This window comes from Pantherophis guttatus, chromosome 3, assembly GCF_059756535.1.
Source record: "Pantherophis guttatus breed Tessera chromosome 3, ASM5975653v1, whole genome shotgun sequence".
Classification (NCBI taxonomy): Eukaryota; Metazoa; Chordata; class Lepidosauria; order Squamata; family Colubridae; genus Pantherophis; species Pantherophis guttatus.
Genome location: NC_142065.1, coordinates 47,238,902 through 47,265,636, shown reverse-complemented (window position 1 = coordinate 47,265,636; position 26,735 = coordinate 47,238,902). Strand labels below are relative to the sequence as shown.

At 37.6% G+C, this 26,735-nt stretch overlaps 1 protein-coding gene across 2 annotated transcripts in view; it reads right to left on the bottom strand.

Annotated features, from left to right (window-relative positions):
* Positions 1-21,182, bottom strand: part of PLEKHA6 (pleckstrin homology domain containing A6) — a 199,549-nt gene extending 178,367 nt beyond the window's left edge. Inside the window, exons 1-3 of one of the 2 annotated variants that reach the window (XM_060689782.2) lie at positions 20,962-21,182; positions 19,570-19,646; positions 14,489-14,546 (exon numbers count right to left, since the gene is read on the bottom strand). In XM_060689782.2, coding sequence (XP_060545765.1) covers positions 14,489-14,546; positions 19,570-19,646; positions 20,962-21,050 — 224 coding nt within the window. In that variant the 5' untranslated portion in view covers positions 21,051-21,182. Of the gene's footprint in view, positions 1-4,611; positions 4,714-14,488; positions 14,547-19,569; positions 19,647-20,961 lie in introns of those variants that run through there. The other variant, XM_087889469.1, reaches the window with a different exon arrangement.
* Positions 21,183-26,735: the final 5,553 nt, after the last annotated feature.

Sequence of the window (26,735 nt, the reverse complement as noted above, 5' to 3'; positions counted from 1 at the left end):
CTATGCCAAAGTGGCTTCAAAACATGTTCCAGAAATACAAAATTTCTTGGAAGTTTATCAGACTCTTCAATAGATCAGTGTTGGTGGGCGGACTTCGCTTATATAACAGCATCAGTGTCTGCAGTAGCACACAGCCAATCCAACAGTAGCAGGAATTACATAGACTTCTACCTCAGCTTACTACAAACAGCCCAGGCCAATGCCCAAAACAGATATAGAATTTATTTGCAACTCATCCACAGATAAGAAGTTAGCTAATGAAGAAATTTAGAGGATTAAAAATAATGTTTTTCATATCTGAAAAAGCAAGAAGTACAATTTAACGAAAGAATGCCTTAATTACACAGAGTGATAGTCAAGTTGTGTTATTCTGCAAAAAAATATGTATCTGGAAGAAAACTCATAGTTAAATTGTCTGCACTTAGGTACTTCAAATAAAGATTTTTTAAGTTTTACAAAAAATCCAGAACAGATTCCTTCCATACATAGTAGTAAAAATTTTATGAGTCTCCAGACATTGTGTCCTGCTGTTTGTGGCTAAACTGTTTGGCCATTTAAATATAAAGCCTGAGACTTAATATTAGAGATGTGCATTATTTTGTGGGATGGGGATGGGGATAGAAGGCCCATTCAGTAAAAATTCCCAGATTCTTTTCTGGTTTTTTTTCCCAGACTTTCAGTGGCCCTTGTCTGTAGCTTTCTGTTTTCCCTCAGAATGTGAATGTGCTTGGTGACATTTCCTCTCTACCCTACTACTTTTATTTTGAAGAAAATTTCTGGGCCCGCAGAAGCCCAACCATCATTCTTTAACAATATAAATAATGGATAGGTGAAGCCGAGTATTACTTACTTTAGAGATGTGTCACCTGGCCAGGAAAAAGGGACAGGTAAACTGGGTATTACTGCAGGTGAAGAGATAGTAGGTAATAGTTCACCAGACTGACCTCTGTGGAAATGAGTGTTACCATAGTAGACATTTTATGATAGCACCCACCACATGCTTTCTAAAATGTCAGATGTCCCCACTGCCCTTCCTTTGACTGAAAAATATTAGGGACAATGTATTCTCAAGGATGGCACCATAATTGTGAAATTTGTTTCCTTAAGAAATCCCAGAATTTTTCCTTTCTTCCTATTTAAAAGGTATTTGAGCACATTTTTACCCAGGAAGTATTTTATTTTATGAAATATTGGTATGCACTTTCAGTATATGTGAGTTTTGCATGAACTTTTATCCTTTAAGGTTTTCTTTTTTACATTCTAAACTTTTTTTTGAAATAAAAATGAAAAAGAAGAATAATTCTGGCAAAGTGAAAAATATCCTTAATAATGGACAGGAATAGGAAAATTAACTCCTACAGAACCAAAATAACTCAAGTATGAAATCGGAAGTATACTTAAAACGTATATAATCTTAACCCAACGTCACCAATGTTCAGGCTGAGTCAGAAAACATAACTCCCCCAAAGATCCAAACACTGACTTATGGGGATACAGCAAAACAGTCACAACAACTTGTCTGAAGGGGGGCGGGAAGGAGGAAAAATAATGCTGCAGTTCAGCAGCCATAAAAGGGCTCAGATATAACAGGGACTATGGTCAGAATCCTTCACTTCTGAAATTTTACACAATGGACAAGAAAGGGTTTTTTTCAATGTAGTAGATGAATGGTTACAAATAAGTCTGCAAATGTAACAAATTTATATATAAAAAAATAAGACTGCATATCCAAATGGGTTGTATTAGGTTACCCTGGAGAAGTATTCTTTTTTTTTTTTACTTAGCAAAGGTTTCCTGCTTGGTTACCCGGGAGCTGATTTTATTTATCACAGACAACCACACAGATCCTGGCCTACATTATAATTCATGCATAGGTAATGTGTAATATACCTAGCAAAGACGTACAAATGTTTGCAAACCTGAAGCTATCAAACCAACAGCATTAAAATTTTCCCAAATTTTGTAAAAAAAAAAAAAAAAAGTCAACCACAAGATATAATACACGTGATTATGTTTCTAGATAAACCCCATGAATCACAGCACATTTTTTTGTGGTTTAAATGCATAAATAATTTAATGTGGGTTCAAAATAAAGGATCGGGGATTTGACTTCTCCAGCCAGTGTACTAAATTATTATAGTTGAAATTTCCAGTCTATCAGAAGTGTGATTCACCAAGCAGATGTTCACATATCTTTACAAAACTCATTACATAAATATATACATACAAGATTCAATGGAGTTAACATTATTTCTGGATAATGGTTTTAGGATTGGGGTGTTAAAAATATATAAGACCTAAATTATCTTATCAGTCTCCTTGTTTAATGGGCTTGTTGATTAGGTTTTGTAACCTTGCTTCCCAGCCCCTCCCCCACCCCTTTCTTTAGTTGTATCCAATTCATGGAGACTGGCTGGATAAGTCCCTGCAATTTTCTGGCAAGGTGTCAGAAGTGGTTTGCCATTGCTTCCTTCCTAGAACTGAGATAAAAGTGACTGGCCCAAGGTCACCCAGCTAGCTTGGTGCCTAAGGCAGGACTAGAACTCACACTCTCTCAGTTTCTAGCCTGATGCCTTAACTACTACATCAAACCAGCTTTCATTTTGCACAGGATTTCTAATAACACATAAATTGAATCTGTTTTCTGCTCCTTCCAGGAAAGGGGAATCTGGTTGTTATTTTTTTTTCCTGGTAATGGCAAGAAAAAGAAGGAGAGGCAGCTACAGGAAAGGATTTCAGCTTCAACCTCAAACTAGACCCACTCACTGTACTATGTTTAAGCTGCAGCTCTTGAAGCCTTAACAGCAGCTCTAAGCAAATGAAATGATTTATTCAATCTGCACTGGAGAGGTCAGAAGAAACCCATGTTTTCTGTAGAAAAATGCAAAGCTGGTTACTAAGATCTCATGACAGGGAGCCCAGAGCTAGGATCCTGCATCACAAACAGACTGCTGCCAATTGGAGCTAAGGAGTCTCCTGTTTTCAAGGCAGTTTAATTTAATGGGAGACAACTGTTCCTGATGAGTCTTGCAGCACCGATAGTTAATAGAGCAGACTGCTTAAGAAAAATGATCAGGTCAAAAGTAATACTTTCCTGAAAGAGAAACTTCTCATCAAGCACCCAAATTAAATCAGTATGCAATCATTTCTAGGTCCTGTTCACTGCTTTGAGTGATAATTATATGCTATGTCCCCTTATGACCAGGCATAGATGTGCAATGAACAAACCTCCTGGAATGGCACTGATAGCATACAAATATGTCCTGGCATTTTGTCCACCATATCTTACTCTGAAACACTAGTGAGAGCATTATAAAAACCAGACACATTCCACTGAGACACATTGCTATGATGGCCTGTGGTAGCATGGACAATTGCTCTGCCACACAACACAATGAAGTCTATAACCAGGGTAGATTCATGCTGATGCACATGCATACCTAATGGTGTAGATACATGCACAACCACATGCACACCCACATTTTGTGCGGTACTCAATAACCCCCTAAATTAAAATTGACCATTGGATTAATTTTTGAGAATATATTTCATGGCTGTGCAGACCTGAATACCACCCAGGTTCCTGTTATCACAAGACATAAGTGAAAACTTTCCTGTACCTCTGTCATCTAACAGCAATATCAGACAATCCTTCCAATGCAGGCATACATATCACTGCATACATGCACACAACAGATACTCAGAGCAATAGAAAACTTTAGAGTTTCGTAAATCAAGCTTTATAACACAATCCAAAAAGTCACGAGTAAAATCCATGCTATTCAGTGGGGCTTGTTCACAGAACAGCATGCGGAGCGCATTGCAATTATAACCTTTACCCAATGCGGCTTGACTTCCTCTATCTGCTACATATATCTTGTGAACGATTGTTTCGTCTCTCCCACTTCTACTCCCACTTCTACTCTTTCCCTGCCTTTCTCAGACAGTACTGGAAATATATCTGTGTCTAGATATATATATTTCCAGTACTGTCTGCGAAAGGCAATCCAAATGGACTGCTTCTGTGAGCAAACTCTTTAAAGACATGCACCCAAGAAACCTTTTGGTAACTGCTGAGATCCCCGCCTTGCTTAACCAAATCAAATCTACATCCCTAATTACCTGCCAAAACCTCATTAGAGAGGGAGACAAGTTTACGAAAGAATTCCAATATCAGGAATAGAATACTACATCCGAGCATTTTCTCTCTTTCACAAATACATGCATATGTACATCCCTGGGCTGTGAAGGCTGCTAAGCTACCTGTATGTTCAGAGCAGCACATGCTTTCTGGCACGTTTACCCAGTGACAGTGCCACTCAAGCTCAGCATCATTCACAGCCCAGCACAGTAAGACCCCTATGCAAGCAAAGAGGATGGGGTATACAATGCAAGCAGATTCCCCCCCCCACACACACACACATTTAGAGGCTTCCTCTTCTCATTTGCAGGAAGAAGTAGCCTTCAGTTTGAAGATTCTTTGTCATTGCCCTGGCTCTCGCCAACATCCTCCATAAAGCTCAAGCAATGCACCTGTCAATGGCTGGCTAGCTGCCTCTACAAATATAAGCATCCAGCTATTCGATGCCTTGGAGATACAGAGACACTCACTGTGCAGTGGCTTTGTGTGGCTCATCTCCAGGTGGGCAGATTCCAAGCCATGGCGATGACCTCCCCTGCTTCTCTGCTCACTCCACCAAGAGCCTTTTTTCTTTTTCTTTTTCTTTTTTTTTTGCTGCTGCTGCGGCTGCTGCCACTGCCGCCACCTCTTCCTCTGGTAGAATGGCAGCCGTCCCTCTTCCCCCTCCCTTTCTTTCTCACTCGTCCGCTCCTCTCCTTCAATGCTAGTCAATCATTGCCGTGTTCTCCCCCTCCCCAATTGATCGTCAGAGCTCAGTAGGACAAGGAGAAGATGCTATGCTGCTACTGAATCTGGTATCCTGCATCAAGAGCCAGAGCTGGGCATGCTCCATGCGCTCTCAGGAGATTTAAAAATCACGTGGTGCCCGTTCTGTCATTTAGCGCAAGGAGTAAATAGTACCAGGGTGGGATTAACTCTTCCTGACCCAAATTTGAAAAGATGCTTTGTCAGCATCGCCCACCCTGCCTCTAGGAGCTTCCTTGGGTAAGGATGCTTGGTGTGCTACACTTGTTAGATATGGGTCAAAGATCTCTTCCCTTTATGTACTCAAACATCTTATAAATGCTATTTTGAGCTTTGGGGCTTCCAATATCAGGCTAATCAAGGATTTATTTTTCTCCCCCCTTTTTGGAGGGGGAGGCTAAGCTGTTTTCTCCCATATTCATTCACATGCACAATCACACGATTAAAAAGTCACATTTTAATTGCACACTACCAACAAAGATGGTTGCAGCAATGCAGCTGCATTCATGGGCACCTACAAAACAAGTTTTCTGCATAGATCAGCCTTTGTTAACACAGTAAGGAAGTTCAGATATACTGGATTATTAATCCTATTATTCCCACCCCCAAAAGAGAAGTACATTGAAAGGAAATCATTAGGAAAGGAGTGTGTGTTTTTGTGTTTATTAGAGTGTGGCCAAGGGCTGCATGTGAATATCTAATCATTCCCTGGATAATATTCTCTACTATGAATTATCTACTATACTTTGCAGCTTTATTGCATATAGTAGAAAATATTCTACTATAGTCTGCAGTTTACCCAGTGATTCCAAATAACTGAAAGACTGGTAGCACCTTTTAAGACTAATTGTTTTTTTAAAAAGAGGTAAGCTTGCCACTCATAAAAGAGTGTATCCCAAATCTTTCTGATTTTTTGCCTACCCTATACAAACATGATTCTTTTCTTACAATGCTGCCAATTCTAGAAAATTCAAAAGAAAGACATGATCAGAGAACTCCTTCCAGGGTTAAGTACCGTTTTTTAAATGGAGATGTTATTTTTCTGAAGATACCATTAGTTGAGTTTCATGACCCAAATTTGGGAAGAGTTTTAAAAAGCCATTAATGTCCAGAATGAATTAGAAAACTCAAAGCTATTTTCTTTGGTACCTGACACCCCAATTTCCTTTTTGTAACACTCTTGAAAATTGATAGCGTACTTTTTTGCCATATTAAAGTGAGAAACTCATGAAAATTGCAATATAAGTCTCAGGCAAGGATTCATTTTTTTAAATGTGAAACACAGTTCCCTAATCCTAACCTTGTGTGATGATGTCACTTACTTTGTATCATAGCCCCATCCAGTGTGACCCACAGACCAGCTCCCCATATTATTAACATGCAATCCTTGCATGATTATTCAGAAGTAATTCCTACATATTCTCAATATACAATAAAGAAATATGGAACTCAAAGTTAGTTCAGAAAGCAGAATTCCTTTTATGAAATAAAGCAAGAGCAGTGATACCAGCATACAAAGGGTGACTGTTAAATTTTCAGGAATTTTGTGATCCAGTTGAGAATGGAATGACAATACCTAGCATACTGAACAGCTGTTTGGCAGTTAGCAGCATGATGTAGTGGTAGTAACTGAGATGGCACAGCTAGATATGAAGCATTTTCTGTTACACCACTGAGCAAGGGGGTTGTTGAACTTTATCATCCACCATCTTTCTCTATAGAGTAGACCATATTAGGTAGGCAAAATGAAAGCTAGCACTGAACAACATCTGGTGGCTGTAGGGAGGCATAGATCTCAAATTATATAGGCGAGCATAACCATGACTTACCATGATTCATCAGGTGCTTCTAAGCACCAACAAAATCACCTCTGACCAGCTATTCCATGACTGAACCTACCGGTACAGGAAAATGTAGGGGTATTGGACACAGTGATAACAGCAAATTCCTTTCTCAGATAGAAATCTAGGACTCTTGCGGCTTAACAGCAACAAAAAAAACCTATACATTTTCAAACAACCAACACAAAACCCATTTCCATTTAAGTGGTAGCTCTTATTGCTTCCACTTAAGTCCAAAATCACCTAGCTGCACTACCAATCATATTGTGGTGCTCTTTCAGTGCCTCTGAGCCTCAGAAACTCCCTTTGTAGAAATAAATGACCGAGAATACAGCTGCTCCCTTAGAAACAGCCATAGCCAATAAAAGATCTTATGCCCAGCCCAGAATGGAAAGGGTTCTCATTAGCTACTTTCAGATGAATGTGCAACCAACATGCATGAAGAATCTGATGTTACCTCAGAGAGCGTGGAACTTTCCCTAGTAGGTCTTAACATCCTCGCTAGGGTGAACAAAGAATCAGAGAACAGAATGTGAAGGAGCTTATCAGAAGGACTGAAGAAGGCCTCATAAGTAGAGCATAGCAACATAGCCAGATTCTTTCTAGGGGCCTTTGAAACCATATTTATCCATAATACTCAATTGTGGGTATACATCATATTCCTGTAAAATAGCAGAGGCTTTGTTCAGTGCTCTTTCTGGCGGGTCTGTGGATTCTGTGCTCTTTTTAATCCTTGAAATTAGAGTCACTTTGGTCTCTAGTCTTGGAAGGAAATAGTAAGATATGATTTGACATTCTTTTTACTGGTTGCATTACTGCATTCATGAGGATTTGGGGAAATGGTTTAAGTGGAGTCATTATAGCCAGTCTTCTGCAACCCTTTATTCAGATTTGCTGGACTATTAATTCTCAGAATTCTCACTAGCATAGCTTTGTTAATACTTGCGTAACTCTGTGGAGCTGAAATGCAACATATCAGGAGACCGTAGTTTGCAAAAGGCTAATGTATAGACTAGGATTCATATAGAACAAATTAGGACATGGTTTACTTAACCATGGCTAATTGAATAAATAACTGTTATATTCAAAGCGTAAATAAGGCACGGTGTCTGGGTTTGTTCACTACCTTAGACTGAAGTCCAACTATACTAGCAAACCACAGGAATCCACAAGTTCAAACAGGTCAAGTGCTTCATGAAAGTTTCCAATATCTTGCTGGGAGTCACGCTTCCAGAGGTTGATGGGGGACACTCTTAGGAGGGAGATTCAGATTTTAGATATAAAGTATGTGCCCTAACCATTTTCTAAGTTGAATTAAGGCATCCATCCTCCCTTTCCCTCTCCAAAATTCCCAAAAAGTGTTTGTTTTTTATTCCTTTCACTTATGTACTCTTGGTTCAACTGTAGGGGTAATTTCAACCACAGTTTCTTTTGTGGCCTGGAACCTCCCAAAACAGCGTCCCAAAACGCTAATTAACGGAAGCTGTAAAATGTGGGACTGCTGCAGTTCCATTTACAGAAAACTCTGGACTCCGTCTACCTGCCCTCAGACTGCTCCTTCTGAATGGGAACTGCTGATGCTACAGATGGCTTGGGGCTGGGAGGGGTCTCTAGAAAGCAGAACGGCCTGTAATCCTCTTATAGTTTTGCTCCTGATGCTTTCACTGGTGTCCCACATTGTCAATCCCCTCCCAGGCAACAGATAAGCTGAGGATGAGAATTAACTTTTCTGAAGTCAAGCTGGCCATTAAATAAAGCTAAAGTGAATTAAGCCCATTCCCATCTGATATATAGACAGTTGCATAGGGCTTCCCCTCCAGGATTGCTAAACACTATGCCCTGATTATGAGGAAAGTATGACCGTGCCTTTGCTATACTGACTTGTTTAAAAGAACAATTGTCTTGCCAAATGACTTCAGAGAAAATAATAATTAGTCCCACTAAATTATTTTGCAATTGTTGTGAACTTTGGCACCACCTTGTGGTAAATAATATTATATGTGAAATATATTGTAAAAAACAGAGAGGGAGGGAGGGAGGGAGGGACATGGTAATAGGATCCAAATGTGATATTTATAACCTGCCTTGTTGAATTTATGAATTCATAGACATGGCCTTAAATCTGGGAGAGAAAGCCACAACCAAAAAAAAGCTATAAAAGGGCTTACTTGAATAAATGATTGTATTTATCATATGCAGTTCAGCAGATAGTATTCAAGGAATCGTATATCAATAGAAAAATAATTTACAGATACCCAAAAGTAAAAAGATATATATATTTTTAAAAAATAGCAATTACAGTACTAAATAATGGTTATGCTTAATATGAACAACATATTTTGTGGAAAAAAAATATGTTCACGACAAGCAAAAGGGTCTTTGTTAATATACATGAGAGAGAGGGGGGGATGTTGTCAGGCCTGGAAGCCATCTTTTGCATTGGACCTTCAGGTCTGCCACATTTACTGCTGTGGGAAACTGGGAGGGGGGATTGTATGGAGCATGGGTGATATGTAGTCGTAATAACATTCCTTTCTCATCTTGCCCTGCACCTGGAGGGGTGTGACTGGGAGGCATCTCCAGCTGGCAAGGTGCTTTGATTGGACCATGTGATAGACATGTGAGTACTGGGCAGGGGCTTGGATTTTCTTTTGGGTGAGAAAAACCTGGAAGCTTTCAGATTTGGGTTTTCCCAGATTGCCAATATGATATCTCTAATAAAATGGAACTTTGAGGAACTTCAAGCCTCAGAGTCTTCTTTCGTTGGGAATGTTACTTGGAACCTTGACAGACATATTGTGTGTGTAATGCAAGGACATCTAAGATGTGTCTTAGCAGATCTCAATACTGTAGAACAGGGGTGTCAAACTCGTGGCCCACAGGCCAGATGTGTTATGTGCTGGCCACGTCCACCACAGTTTAGCAAAGGGGAAAAAGTAGTGATATGTCACATGATGACAACATGATGCTGTGAGTTTGACACCCCTGCTGTAGAATGTTTTTCTAAAACATGGACACAGCAACTGAAAAAGGGCTGTCTCAAGTCATCACCAAATAAATTTCAAGGATTGAAGTAATTCAGAGAAAGTTCCCTGGAAGAATGCAAGATTCAGACAAATTTACTTTTAACATGGTCCACAGCCCTTAATCATACTGTTCCTCCTCAGAGTTTTTAAGCAGCACACTTTTCCAGATTTTGACGTGATTGCTTAATAGAGGTACCTACTAGATTAGACATTGACCTGTAGTTTCCAGCAATTTAAAATGTGCAGACTCGAAATGTTTTTTTTTAAACCCTCCCCAAATGCCCACAATGTTCTCAGCTTGCTTATGAACACCAGTAACCCTACTTTTGTGTTTGTGTATGTTGCAACTACTTCCAAAATCCACAATCAAGGATCAGGGTTTCAAATGTTAGTTACTGTATAAACATATGACATTATTCCCTGCCTCTGCATTTGCATTTGCTCTCCATGGGACATTTTTGATCTTTGGCCAGCCTTAAGTAGTAGATGGTGAAAGGCCAATTGTTTCCTAAGTTGCTGCAATCTAATACACATTCACCAATGCTGAGAGAAACAAAGTAGAAGGAAGTTTAGCTATTAAGCATCTCTTTCAATTGTGAAGGTCAAGCTTAAATATCATGATATTACTTTGAACAGATTTGCTAGAAAGAGTCTCAACTGCTCTTGGAACCAGTTCAAATAAACATACCAACCCGCTTCCAAAAACACTTCAGAGAAAACTAATTTACATTCAGGCATCACTTCCTTTTATGTTTGATTTCGTTTTCAATATTGGTACTGTTTGAAAGTTGCTAATAATTTGATATAAATGTTTTAGATGATTGATATTTATAAAATGCATTCAACCTCCATTCAGCACTGCTTGTAGGCAGTTTATAAAAACAATATAAATACTGCATACAAACCACAAGCCAGCACACATACTTTAGGTCTGTTATAGACGCTCTTTAACCAAAATATTAGGATTATCTTGTTATTCAAATTTGAAATACTGTAGTTGCTATTGGAGATTTATGGAAACTAGAATTTGGAAGCCACAACAATACATGGTTAAAAGAAGTGCTAGTAGCAATATTGTCATATTATTACTTTTTCACTTGGTATGCATTAAAATATAACAGTTGTACTGAAACAAAATAGAGTTTGATTCTTAGTGTGTTACACAAACCTAATCATTATTGCTTTAAACCATACTTTGTAAGGTAGTGGGTAAACCTAAGCATTGTGGCTTATTCAAGAAATGATGGCTTATTGTGATACAGTTAGCATTTGAGTAATTCAAGGAAAGGGAAGCCAACCTTTTATTTACCAATCTTATAGTATTAATCATATGGTTAAGTATATGGAGAAGACAGATAAGACAGGTAATAAATAAGACATAGTAAGTAATAATGTATCAAATAGTGGCAGGCTTCAATTAAAAGTATGAAAAGCTTAAAAAAACGCTTTAACTTTACATTAAACTGTAACCAACAGGTTTTTGAAAATATATAGAAAAGCCAACAAAACTGATGTTGACTCTTTACATTAAAATCAATGCACACACACAGACTTTGGTTACCACAAAATATAGATATTAGGGTAACAATTATAAAAATATTGAGGTTTCAGATTTTCAAGATAATTTAATTAGACAAGAAGTCACAGAGTCTGATGAGTCGTAAGGTTGAAAACAAGATGTATGTTTGCATGTTCAGAATTTAAACAGATTATGGGAAGAGGCACAAGCATTCAATTTAGGTTGCAACTGCTTCTAAAATCTTCCTTACACCAACCTGTTTTTATAATCAGAGTCTGACTGTGATTGCAGACATGAATATAATTTCCAATTAATCTAGACAAAGAGACAGAGACACACACAGTATGCTCCCAAATCATGCTATTGCATGATTAATTCCAGTTCAGTTTGAGGATGGGGGAAGAGAAAAACCAATATCCAAGTTCATATTATTTTGATTGCATTATTTTTGATCTGCACTGCTACATAACTGGTAATAATTAATGTTCTAATAAGAAAAGATATAGAATAGAAGAGATTCTTCTCTTCCTCCCAGGCTGTCTACACATAATAATACAGCTGTATATGTGGATTCTTATTTCTCATTCTGATGTTTATAGACTTTAAAAATCCTGAGCATAGATGTGTAATGGGTGGAGGGGGAAAGGAGAGGAGGAAGAGAGAAAGAACAAATCAAACCATACAGGACTTTAAACATAAGCATTAGTAATTTGATCTGTGCTCCAGAACAGAATGGTGACTAATGGTTAATAGTCTACTTGAACTACATGAGCATGACTGCATATCAGTAATGGCTGATGGCTTTGATTCAGAGATACAACTCCATCCAAGACAATTGTGTTAGGAATCCAATGCAATTACAACTATTTTGTTCATTGCATCCACCATTTATTTAATGCAAAATGTCACCTGATCTGGTTAAAGCGATGGCTTTGAGGTTACAGGCTGATCTCAGTTTATAACAACAGACTTGTTACAGTAGCACGCAGTAGATACTTTTCCACTGCATAATATTCATTTTTTTATATACCACCCATTCACAGCAGAATAATCAAGCATCAGAAGACATTATAGAAGATATCATATGGATTACAAGCTTAAAGTCTTTTTTAAGAGGATTTTATTTACATAAGGGAATATTTTTTAGTGGTGTGGGTAGAAGAATAAAGATATTACGAATTATTAAGTATGGTAGTCTTGTAGGAAAGTGGGTGGAGACAGGTTAGTTTATTGATTGTTTAGTTTAAGAAAAGGGATATTATGTTTAGATATGAATATATGTAAAAGATTGGAGTTAAGAGATATATCGATGGGGGTGAAGGAAATGGGTAGACTATCAATTGAATAAATGTTAAATTAGGATTTATTATATAGTTTTATAGCGGAAGGTTGCTTTGAAATGTTATACTAATATACATAAAAGATTTGATTTAAGAGATATATGTATGGGGGGGTAGAAAAAGGGTAGATTATGAGCAGAAATCGCTAAACTGGGAGATATAATAACATTATTATGTTAAATTAGGACTTATTATATAATGTTATAGTAGAATGTCATTTTGAAATGTATAGTATAAGGGGGATATAATAATAATATTAGAAAGAAAGGGTCAGTATATGGGGATGGAGTAAGGGGATGGTAAAGTGTTATATAATCTGTTATGAATCTGGGTTTTATTATGAAGAAGCCACAGGGGGAGGGGAGGGGGAGGGGGGGTTAGGGACGAGGGGGGAAAAAGGGGGGGGAAATTGTATTCGAAAAACTTTTTCAATAAAAAAAAAATGTTAGGTGTTCCTCTGTAGATGTATCTTAAGTATCAGAAGATCAGAAGCTCTTAAGTATCAGAAGATTAGATCAGGGATCTATATAGTCTAGCAGCCTATCTTTCACAATGAACAGCCTGTCAATTACAGAAAATCATTCATAGCTATACTGTTGAGAAATCCTGTTTTGCTTAACTCAAAGATTTTATTATAGCTATGAAAATTAACTATGCTAATTTTAGTATACAGTAAAAATACTTATACAGTGCCACTTATACAATACCACTGCTCATAAAATTAAAAACAAAAAGCAAAATTCAGTGCAATACTGCAAACTGTTTTGACTATTGGTGGCAACAGTAAATAAAAATCAAATACAGTTTCAACAACTGTACACAGCTCAATACACAACTGCTTCAAGAAGCAAATGCTAGCTAATATTTTATCTTAAAAATGTCCACAGACCCACAGTTTTATAAAGGGTCCTCTTACATTTTATATTTAACTCTTTTGTGTGTTTTGGAGATAAAGCTTCATTATAGCATGAAATTACATTGATGCTAACGTATATGTAATCCATAAACATCATTGAAAACTCCAGGTGGGATAGAAGAAAACATTACTTTCTAAATGTGGATATGTCTTGTAATTTATTTTCAGAAACTTTATCATATATTTTAAGAGCACTTGTTTTAATTTCTTGCTTAATAGAGATCACCTTCCCGACAGGTGCCCCCAGCTAGTTTTGCTGTTACAGACATCTGGACTTTTGATACTATTAAAAAAAAACAGATTATACTGGAGAAGAGTACATTCTGTAATTTTACAGAATGCCAGTTTTCCAGTTTTTAATTCAAAGACTTTTTAAAAGCAGTGTTTCTCTACCATGCTGGCTGCAACTTAAAGTCCACACATCTTCCATTGCCAAGGTTGAGAAACACTGGTTTAGAACCATAAAAAGTTTGATCTGCAAGGAATGTAGCAGACAAAAAAAAGGTATCCTTGAGGAGACAGATACCTGAGGATGTTGGCCTTAGACAGTATTTACTATGCAATGTATTATTTTGCAAACTACAATATATTTAAAACATTCACTAACATGCCCATGACTCAGTAATAGATGTACATATCAATAGCAAGCCCCTGTAGCTTTCAACTACAATTTGGGATTATTGGTTCCTTTTGGTCAGGGGTGTCAAATATGCAGCCCGCAGGCCGGATGCGTCACATGTTGGCCATGCCCACCCTGTTTTAATGAAGGGGAAAAAAGTCACGATATGTCACTGGATGACATGACGACGTGAGTTTGATACCTCTGCTTTAGGTTGAGTGCAATCCCTTCCCAAGCAGCCACTTGCCCTAATTCCCACTCCCAGGAACAACTCACCCATAATATTTCTAATTGATAATAACCAATTATCATTTTGGTTTATTCTAAATATTAGCAACTTACTTGATGAAAAAAGTAGTTCCCATTGACGTGGTGTCCATTTCCCAGCCTTTGGGCATATCTGAAGAAACAATGATAACGTTAACCTATTAGCACTAGAAATTTTTCTGTTCCAAGCTGTTACAAATGAAATTTGAGAAACAAACATTTTTAGAAATAATTTTTTTCTATGGGTTTCATAGAAAATTGTTTATTATGTTTTACTATGTCTTTCTATTCATGTTAGCAGTCAAACTAGACAACAAAATTTAAGGAACAGAATCCCCAAACCATAAATTGCATATTAAAATGAGTGCTAAATGTATTATTATACAACAGTTACATAGTAAGAGCTAAACTGAAAATTGGGCAGGAAGTGATGAAAAAGAAAAGTTAATCAGGGTCACACCTGGCTCATATATGGATGTACAGCCACCAGGAAATCCTAAGGGTATATGCGTGTGTCTGTGTGTTAAATCAGAATCAGACATTGTTTATAGGAATCCACTTAATCAGCTTGAGGATAACTTTATCTAAATACATCACAAACAATTCTAGGCAATATACACAGCATATAGAACATTAACAAAAGATGTATTATTCAGGCAAAAGAATTAGATGTTAATATATATTGATCTTCGTCATAAGGCCAAGAGCTAACAACGCAAGTATTTTTGGCAGACAGTAATAATGCAGTTGCAATTCTAGTTTAATCTTAGTTGCTACCTGCAGATGTCTATGGATTTGATTCCTTTTTCCCAATACACTAGTGTAGGTTTTCTTAAAATAAGAAATCAAGCTTTTTCTGTCCACCAATCCTTTAAGAGAAAATATTAGCTTTCAAGGATCTCCCAGCCCTTGGGACTTTGAAAGCTGCCTGGTCAAGTTCAATATCCCATCTTATTAGAGATACCAGTCTAATCAAATTCACAATCATTTATCATTTTGACAATGCCAATAAAATACATCCCCTAGCCTGATTTGTCCTCTGTATATTATTGCTTGCCCCCTTTCCTTACCTGTTGCCAAGAAGCATTTTATTTATCACCAATTGTAACATACAAAGAAAGAGGAGAGAAAAGATTGCTCAGCGTGCATCATCTTAACTGCCCTGTCCAATCACAGAGGAAGGGACCTCAGCTGCACTGGGAGGACTCTGATTATTAGGGGTTTTTTTCTAAAAAGAACATCTTTCGATTTTGAAATAAGAAAGACGCAAAACCCATACAAGGACAATAGCTTATTCAAACCAAACGAAATGGACAACGGACTGTGCAAGCTTCAAAAGGTTTCATCAGGATGAAAGAAAAATGAGGAAAGAAATCACATTTTCAAAAATTAGATCAAAATATTGTAGCTGTGATATCTGCAATATGGAATTTATTGTGAAAATAAATAAGCAACCTTCTGGTTTTTCATATATTAAAATTTAACTTGCATCCTAGACACAAAGACATTCTGGAAAAAAAAATCTATTTCTGAAAATATGAAGGGTAATATGTTTGCTGGTTTGAGAAGTTTACAAATGTAACTTGATAGATGAAACAATAATTTTTTTTTTAAAGTAGTAAGGGTAACTATCATCTCTGCACTTTAAATGTAATCTGCAGGCAAAATTTGGATTTTGCAGTATTTGAATTCACTCCACTTCCTGATTTTCACACAAATTGCCAACTGAAATCCAAAATGGTAAATGTAGCTTGCCTGAATTAGGTTAACTTATCTCACCTGCAAAAATTTGGGCTACAATCAAGAGCAAACCTGGAGATCCATGAGTAAATCCTGGTAGGAGAGTGAGATCCTTGATGAAAGAGGCCTTCCTAACAACTCTCTGACTTCCTAATTATAAACCTGAATTTCTGCTATGTGGAATGTTGCCTCTCAGGAAATTGCACCTGAAGTGAATTCATCTTCATATTTTCCCCTCCCAACACATATACAGCTTGACTTTCAGAATTACACAGCAAAATCCCTATTTTTTTCTTACTCTATTTTGCATTTTTGGATAGCAAACTGGTTCTATATCAACTCTTCAAAACAAGGAGCACCAAGCATGAGTACTAAGACTACTTTATTGGAAGGTTACAGTAACAGTATTTTGCAATTATGCAATTACTCTTCCCTCCCTTTTATTCTACTGAAAAATAGGGAGGGTCCTTTCTAAGATGCTTTCTATATCTGACATCCCTCCTTCAGACACTGTCTAAGCTGCAGGTCTTCCTTGTGTCTCCCAAAGTCATTCCCACTACCATTATGGTCCACTGCAAATTCCAGAATGCTCAAGATATTTCCAGTTATCTGGAAGATGCCAATGCAAGAAGCACAGTTAACCAATAGAAACATTCAATTAACATCTTGATTAAAATACGAACAGATGTTCATGCCACTCCAGAGTATAGATAGCTGACTCTGAAGAGTATAGATAAAAGCTTCAGCGAGGCTTGATCCTATACTCTTTCTTATCATGCATACTGTACACTTATGGGAATAGTTGAAGCTGAACTCATTGGCATACTTGCTTCTGGGGAGGAGGATGTTCTGAAATACGTTGGTCTTAATTACGTTTTGGAGGTTTTTCTTCAATTTTTCCTCTTAACTTTGTGTCTTTACAAGCTGCCACATGAATAAACAGGACTGCTCTGGGAATAAACTTCAAATACTCAATATTTAGCTTTCTGTCTACATTCCTGAGCACAGCAGATATTTAAAATGAATGTGTATAGCATGTTACTGTAACTTATGGTTTTTCATATGAGATTGTAGCCATCAGGAATTTGGGAATTAGAGTGAATGTCTTCAAATTCCCACTCAGATTTACTGGATGATCTAGAACCAAATATTCTAAATCATTGAATCTAATGCCATTCTTATGAAAACAAGAAAGAAGAAAAACCCATGGGTATTGTTGGAGTTCATTAAATGACAGTAGTTACACAGGGAGAAAGAGGGCCAGATAGTAACAATGAGAGCACTTTGTGTTTCCCAATTTATATTTACAGAATCTATCTTTCCTTCAGCAGGGTGGTAAAACTGAATGCAGAATTCATCTTCACAGTCATACTTGCAAGTTGTGCACTCAGAATCGTCACAGAGACTAGAAATATTTATTTGCATCAGCTTTGTCTTATATCTATCTGCTCTTATAACTTGAACTCAATATACTCAGTTCCAGACAGTTCCAGAGGATGATTTTAAAAGGTTTGTCATTGCAAGGTATTTCAAAGGTCATGGAAACATTTGTTTTCATTTGTGAATGGAATGTGTATTTTAAACATGCTATCTAGGTTTCCTTAGTACATTCAATGCTAAAAAACCCAAAGCTGATATTGCCTAATACATTTCTGCAAAAAAATTGAACAATCTTGTAAACAAACTTTTAGTATAGACTTCTACCCTAAAATCCCAAACATATTTTTCTTGGACCATGCTGCTATTAAATCAAGGAGCTATAGATGGATGGTACAAGTGCACTCCTATCTTTTCAAAGCATTATTTTTGCCTTCAAATCTGAAATGCTGAGCATTATTGTGTAGCCTGCTATAACCCCATTCTTATATAGTGTAAAGTGTCTGGCAAAGTTCAAAGTGTGAGATACTGTTCAACATTGATGATTCGAACTTTAAAAAATGTGATATTCTGGAATAGTAAATTGCAATATCCTGCTGCTCAGACTAAAAACTGTGCTTAATCAAACTTTTCTATAAAAGGGATAACAAGGCAATGATTTTGGTTACTTGTCTTCATACTATGATTCTTATAGTCTCTTTAGTCTGTGTTCACTCTTTTTTTAGTCACAATGTTCTGGTGTTATATTGTTAAATATTTAACTAGCTTAGTATTCATCTGAGATGTGGCAATTGCAATCCCCCAGTTCAACTCCTTGACTGGGATGCAGATTGCAGGAGCTAGTTAACTGGGACAAAATGAACAAATGGCCAATCATCAAGATGACTGACTTCTCTGCAAAATATAACTTAATAATTTAAATATGGCTTCAAATACTACCATGAAAGAAATTCTACTTGGTTCTATAAACTTCATACAGGTAGTCCTTCACTTACAACAGTTCATTTAGTGACCATTTGAAGTTACAATGGAACTGAAAAAGTGACTAATGACCGTTTTTCAAACTTACAACGGTTGCAACATCCCCATGGTCACATCAAAATTCAGATGCTTGGCAACTGACCCGTATTTATGATGGTTGCAGTGTCCTGGGGTCCTATGATCTCCTCCTTGTGATCTTTTAACAAGCAAAGTCAATGGAGAAGCCAGATTCAATTAACAACCATGTTACTAACTTAACAACTGCAGCGATTCACTTTAACATCTGTAGAAAGAAATGTTGTAAAATGAGGCAAAATTCACTCAGCTGTCTCATTTAGCAACATAAAATCTGGGCTCAAGTGTGGTCCTAAGTCGAGGAGTACCTGTACATATTCTTCAGTTTATAGTTAATAGTATGCACATTGGAGCACTAGGGTTACTTTTGTCCTAGTCCAATTTCAAAAGTTTTGTTCTAGTGATCACTTCAAACTTTTGAACAAAAGAAATCTGTTTCCTTGGTGGCTTGTGATGAGGAAGCAAGGAAAAGGAATGAGAAAAATATGGAGTGAAAAGGAAAAAAAGGAGGATATAAGAAACAGACAGAATAGATGATCTTGCCCATCACTTGGTGTTCTTCACTATTCACTGGTAACTGATGAGGCCTGCCAGAGATAATATTTGCAGGAGGTGACCATCAACAGAGGGAAAAAATATATAGATCCTTGTTACATAGAATTACAACCTAGCATCCACCAAAATAATATTGGTCAATCCAGCCTGACATTCACAAATGTGTTTTGGAAATTGTTTTGAATACTGTTCACATCCAGAGCATTAGCCAACAGCAGCTTTTCTGAAACTGGAGCTTCTCCTTAGTCCTCCAGTCACCCATAGCTGGGGAAAAGGAATCTGAGAAGCAATGCATCTGTATGACACCAGAGTGAAACAAGTCAAGAGATGTTTTATTATGAACAGCAAATGAGGAAAACTGTGCAGTAGCAAATGTCAGCTATTATTATAATGAATGCATGGTAATAAAAGGCTAAGTTTTTTCTTACCTGGCCAGGAAAAGTGCCCACTCTGGATAGAATAGCCACTGCCTGGATGAGTCCAGCAAGTAGATTTTGTTTCATCACTATAAGCAAGTCCAAACAAATTATTTAAAATGTATGGAACATCACCATTTTCAATTTCAAAGATCAAGAACAATTGCCCTCCATCTTAGCACAGTAGGCTTATCGCTAAGTATGATACCAGAACAAAGGTTATACCAACTATATATCATAATCCCCTTTTAAATCTTGCTACTTTTCCCAAAAACCTACATCACAGCCCTGTAGTTTTATCGACAGGGGAAGAGATATATACACGCAGAGAGAACTCATTCTCCAAATTCTCCATACATCTTTATGTAGCAAAAACAGGACCATCTATACCCAAGGATGCTCAAAGTTTGAAGAGCTGCCAACAGTATATTTAAGGGGGAGAAAAACACCCAACCAATGATTGTTGAGCAAACTCTTAGGGAACAGAAAATTGGAAGAGAGTGCCAAATAGAATATTTGGGGGAAGGGGGGAAGGAAGACATAACTGACAAAATTAGAAACTAGAATACTTTATCCTACCACCCTCTATTGTAAGACTTTGTAATTCTGTCATTATACAATGCTTTTAAATGCTCATGATATTTTCCATATTCTTAGTGATGTAAGAAAGTTAACATGGTTATAACACTTGAAAATTTAGCAGGGTTGGAGCCCTCTAAGTCTGATGTGGGGAATAGAAGCTGAAGGGGGAGAAATGATAAAGCCATTTCATGACTCAGAAGCAAAATTTGAAATGGCAATTTCCTGATTCACAACTGAGCTTCTTAGGTTACATTCCTATAGCCAATCAGGGACAAAGCCCCATGGAATTCAGTGGAATTTACTTCTACTCAACCATGTGTAGGATAGCATTGTTTATGGCTATTTGACACTAGCTTGGTAGATAACACAGCAGGTTCAGCAAACCAAATAAGAACTTTTCAGAACTAATCTAATACTATTTTTTTTTAAAGGGAGGGTTTCCTTAGAAATGCTAACAAGGCAGGATAGAAAAACAGAGAACCATTATCAGATTAAATTTTTATTTCAGATTATATAAACAAAAACAAAATCTACACATACAAACAGGTTCATCAAATTTAGTTCTAAGTAAGTCATATATAAAGATTCCCTAGATGCTTCATGCCTCACATTAGATTTAAATCTAGTTCTTCTGTTTTGGAAAGAGATCCTGGTTTTTCAGAAAATATTTCTACATATAGTATCCTATTACCAGCAACCTAAAAGCAGAGGGACTGAAAGAAATGTATGAGAGTTTGTTGAGTTACATCCAGCTCAGACAATCATCCTTATAGCCTGAAGTACTACAGAAAACAGCAACAACAAAGCACAAACCAAACTTACTTGATAAAGAAGATTCTCCCGTCCCTGCAAACTCCATAGGTCCACTTGCCAGGCAGATCAAGCCATTCAATGTCCTCCCCAGTGGCCATCAGTCCCTTCCACTGCAAATGCCACCAAAAAAGTGGGAGGGAGAGACTGTCTCTCTCCTCAGCTGATCTTCACCCACCGCTCGCCCCTTCTTCCTGCTTAAGCAGAAAGGGAGCACAGAGGTAAAACTTAACTCACTTGAGCCAGTCCTACCAGAATGCAGGTAGGTCAGCCTTTCCTCAGAAACTGTTTCACTGCAAATAGCCCAGGAGGAAGGGAAAAAAAAAACCCACAGCACCTGGTTAACCCTTTTGAGGTCTGGTGGCCGATCTTTCATTTAAAAGCTGGCAGACAGAGAAATCCCTTCCGGCTGCTAAAGAAAAAAAAAAAAATTCTGCAGGAGTCTCCAGAATGCAATTTACTTCCTCTGCTGCCTACCATTCAGTCTAATTGCCACAACTTAACTGGGGGAGAAGAAAGGCAGTTTTGTCTGGTCTTCTTTCTCCTTATTAACTACATCCCGGTGTCTACATTTCTCACCTTGAGGAAAGGAGGTATTTTACTTTCATGCTCACTCTAGTCCTTAATTAGAGCTTATTCACTAGGAAAGGTGGGGTTTAAGGCTTATTCCTCTATGCTGAGGGTCATAAAGGCTTGTTCATCAATTATATCTTTCCATGATTCTTGGTAAAGGGAAAAAGGGCAAAAGACAACTTGTCATATTTAATTCAGGAAAAGCAGTCTGTGCCCCGCAAAGCAAAGATGACCAAGCCAGATTTCAGTTCCCTTTAATTAAGAATTCCCCCAAATCCTCAGATATTCTATTTTAATTGAGCAAACTACTGGCTATTGAAATTATGTCCAGTAAGATACCAGTACATGAGATGAAGAATGAGCTTTGATTGGGGTTTTAATTTGAACCTAATGACAGGATCATAGCTGAGATGTTATCAACTGCTCCAGACATTGTTGTGGAAATAACAATTTCATTACTAGCCGAATTCATTATTTAAGCAGGAAATGAAGTACAATAAATAGAACATTAAACAAAGGATGCCTCCATATGACTTTTCTACACTACCTATTTTTTTCTTTTCTGCTATAAACCTTATCAAGTTACTTTTCATGCTTCAGAACAGGTTCACACATCATTTTGTTTCATATGATTTATTTGGTTGTTGGCTTTGGTTGTTGCTGGTTCTAATTTTTAGATCTTTCCCCTTTCTTTCTCCCCTTTCCTCCTCTTTTTTACTTTCTTGCCCAGTCCTTCCATTCCTTTCTTTCCTCCCTTTTTTCCTCTTCCTTCCTTCTTCCCCATTTCTTCCTTCCTCCAACTCATGGTATTTCTCATGCATAAGTGATTGGGGATACTATACTACATTGAAAGGTGCACAAGTAAATGAATCCCTGTGTATAAATTCTGAGGGAGCACTGTTCAAGTGGATTACTGTAGGCTAAGTTCTAGCTTTAGATCTTCATCTCAGTCCCTATTGAGTCCTACTGCAGCTGATTGTAAATAAGTATCAGTTTATCATGCAAAATCTGAATAGCATGTTTTTACTAAAACATACAATAATGGACTAATAATGTTAATTTTCTGTTTCCTAGTAGAAACATGTTAGTTGTTCTGACCCAACCTTAGCAGAACCAAGAAACAGACTCCTTGTCCTGAAAAAACCCTCTTTATTTAACTACTGTGAATTCATGGCATTCACACACAGAAAAGTCCAGGCAATAATCCTTCCAAGGATTAATTGCAATAACAGACCTAATCAATCTTTGGATAATTGCCGGGCTGAGAGCTTCCAGTCACAAAGCTGTAAATTAATTCCTGGCAAGAAGACTCTGAGGTATGAACCACGATAAGTAAACCTTCCGAAAGAAATACGAACTGTTGTCTCCTGCAACCACCACTCCCCTTTTCCTTCTATTTATTCCCCAGCCAGGGAGGGGCCATTCAGCGTCCACGTGTGCCTTTCTTCCCAAGTCGGCCCCTGTTCCTCAGTTGTTTTCCTCTCCTGACAGTTCTGTGCATACACACATCTGGAACAGGCCCCAGCTGTTCTTCTTCCCAACTTATCTCTGACTCTGAAGGCAGCTGGGAAATGTCGGACGGCCCTGGCTCTATCTCTGCTTCCGACACAGAGCATCCATCAGGGCCTTTGCCAGACTCCAGGACTGGCCCAAGTTCCTCCCCAAGTTCCTCGTCATCTGAATCTGCTGCCAGTTCTGCTGGCAGTTAGCAGGCCATAACATTAGTACTGAAAAATAACAGATGTAAAGATACCAGCCTGAAACAATTACAATGAAAATTGTAGTAGCAATATTGTATGAAACATTGATGTACCACATTTCCAGCTCCAAAATTGCTGGATTATTTTTGGAAGATTAGGAATGGAGTCTTGTTTCTTCAGGAAGCATATGATGATCCAGAGATAGAAATGCTGAAAGCAGAGGCCAGAAATTGAGCCTTAGCTCAATAAGGCTGGGCGTAGCTGGGCATTGAAACCGGGATCACACAGTATACACTGTTTAGCTTCATAGTGGGAACTTTCAGCTATTAAGGAGTTAATTTTTTTTCCTTGGCAAGTGATGGGAGATTAAGTACTGAGGGTAAAGCATCTGAAGGCAGGGTGGCCTGAAGACAAAACAAACTGAAGCCCAAACAGCTCTGTGCTAGAAGCATTTTCTCAGCTGAGAGACAAACCTGTAAAGATTATTTTAAACTAAAGTCTGTACTTTTCTTTGTTCATTGTCTTTTGCCTGAAAAGAAATTGCTGAATTGAGTTTCTGGTACCTCTTTTGAATATCATGGGTATGTTGAATTTCATTATTTCATTTTCTGTAGCAAACTGCTCATTGCGAACTTGTCATTTATTTGCCTCAGCTGGTTCAAAACTCTTGCAGGAAGAGATTTTTGTTTAGTAAATAACAATAAAGATAATGTGAATTTCAATAGAAAACAACTGGGGACAATATACCAACATAGAAGGAAAAAGCTGCATCAGAAGACACCTCTTGAAACTGTTGGGTTGCATCCTAGCATTAAGTTTGCTGGAAAGCTTAGAAGAGTGGAGCATAAGAAGGAAGGACCAATATTCAACGAGGCATTTATTTATTTATGTTTTATTAAATTAATTTTGCATAGCAATCTATATCATAAACCATTATTTACAAACCATAATGCTGGCTTCATAATTCACTAAGAAAAAACAAAGACATTATGAATGCATAATGCACTAAGAAGAAAAAAAACAAATTCATTACTGTGTGGCTCTAGCCCCTGTTTCATAGATATTTCAAACTGTGATTCAATTTTTCCTTAACATGTATATCCTAAAGTTCAGATTACAAAAGAAAGGCTGAATGACCTGTCCTGAAACCACAGATGTTGTAGTTTACAAATCACAACTGTAAATTTCACAGATTAGGCAAAATCAAACCTCCTTGTGGCATAACAACTTGGGTGAACCTGTCTGGGTATTCTGTTCATAAAGACTGATTTGTATTATTGGAAGAGGTGGAATTCTGCCATCTATTTCTTTAATGGTCAGTTGCCACTCAACAAGTTACTGAAAAAGTATGTAGAACACTCATAATGTTATTTATCATTTCACTGTTTTTTCTTTCATTTTTTGCAGCCACATAGGTGGATTTCAAATAAAAGCAACTGTTTTAAAACAAAATATACAGCCTTCCCATTTTCTAACAAAACTCATCAAATTGTGCTATTGTCATATTGTGGAAAGGAAGATGTTGTTTTAGAATATTCACGACAGTCAATCTCTCAAATGTTTTCTGTGCAAAAACAAGTACTGCTAATAAAATGTAAAACTGCAATGGTACAGAGTGTTGAGCTTTATTTTAAAATGCCAAGTAATTGATTGCTAAATAAAATTGCTACACCTTCAGGTAATCTAGCTTGCATAGCAAAAGATAACTTTAATAGTGGAAGAAGTATTTGGCACGCAGAAGATACAGCAAAAAGAAAATTAAGTGAGAAATATCTTGAAGCTGGTCCCACCCTTGTTAGATTGATCTACAACTTCCCTTGTAGTTGGTCCCACCCAGGTTAGATTGATCTACAACCTCCCTTGAATGTCTGCGATACAGCCATTTGGGAGTGTGGCCTTTATTTCTCACAATAAGATGAGAACGGAGAATGTCCTTCCATTCTCCACCATTCTCTCAGAACTGAAGAAGCTTCTTAGATGAGAAGCGAAATGTCTTCAAGAAAAAACAAAAAAAGTCCACTTGCCTTTGGAAAAGCACCTTTGGGATATTCCCTGATGAAACAGATAAACCCCCCGTTAAGGACACCTTAAACTATAACACTGTCAAATTTTAGCTTCCGGGAGAGCTTGGAAATTTTAAGCATTTGGAGGCATGTTTTTGGACTCAGGTTAGTAAAGGGTAAGAACATATTTTGAGTACCTTAATGACATAGCCTGTATTTACATGATATATGGATACCATACATAGTTTATTACTTATGAAGTTTGACAGCCAGAAACCAAATTCTAGGCAGCATATCAAATTTACACAATAAAAATAGTGTAAAGCCAGAATGCAATTAATGTCTAGAAGAGCCATGTTTTCACCCTCTTCTGGAAGCCCATAAGGGTGGAACTACTCCACTGCAATGAGCAATCAACCAAGAAAATGACTGTCATTGGCCCTTTCACACCGCATCCTTGGTAGTTGGGAACCCTTAGCAAGCACTCCATAGTTGTCTAAGTAAACCAGGCAGATAGTATTGAGAAAACTCAGTCCCCTACAAACTCAGGTCGAAAACCATAGAGAACAGGACTTGGAATTACTCTCAAAAACATATTAGTAATCAGCACAGCTCATTTAGCAGTACCTATCAGGGTTCCAAGTAATACACCCATAGCAAACAAAACTCCAAGGCAGGTAGATTCCTCAAAGAAGTTTTATTGGATATATCATATTGGCAGAGTTCTGGTGAAAACCGACTCTGAAGGTTCCCGCGGTTTTCACCTAATTAAACGTTTTTCTCCTTCCCCAATCAGTCACATGGTCCAATCAAGGTGCTGTCTGATTGCCTGGTAATGTTACTCCTCCTCTCTCTCTCTCTCTCTCTCTGACCAGGTGTGAGAATGTCCTTGGTTCCCAGGAGAAAGTATTTTGTTTTGGCTACAAAACCCAAGCTATCTCTATACCCCACTCCCTATCCCTCAGCTCCTGTGTGGCAACACTAAAGTTTCAAAATGGCTTTAGTCAGGTCAGGTTCAGGGTTGACAGTACCACTCTGGAATGCAGGATTAATTTCTTAGATTTTTTTAAAGAAATCAATGCAGGTTTATGGTGTTTCTATGGAATGATAAATCAAAGACAGAAACTGCTATTAAGATTCTAACACATTCCTGCCCATTATCAAAAGATATCAGTTTTCAGTGTCATTCTTTTATGAAGAATCGTGTCAATTTTTGTAGGAAAATGGGACAGAATGGATTTGCTTGCTCTTTTAGTCAGCTTGTCTGGAATATTGGGGCTCAGGGAGGATCCCAACCACTACCCCTTCACTGCAAAGTATTAGAGTTGCTATAGCTGTTGATACACTAATTTCAAAATATGACAGTACTGCTGAACTGGCTTTTCAGCTGTTGTTGGGCTTGGGAGGCCAACAACCTCCAGTCCTCTCCTGGAAGGCAACAACCTTTCAGAAAAAAATACTGTAGGGTTGTGATGGCAAACCTATGGCATTCGTGCCAGAGGTGGCACGC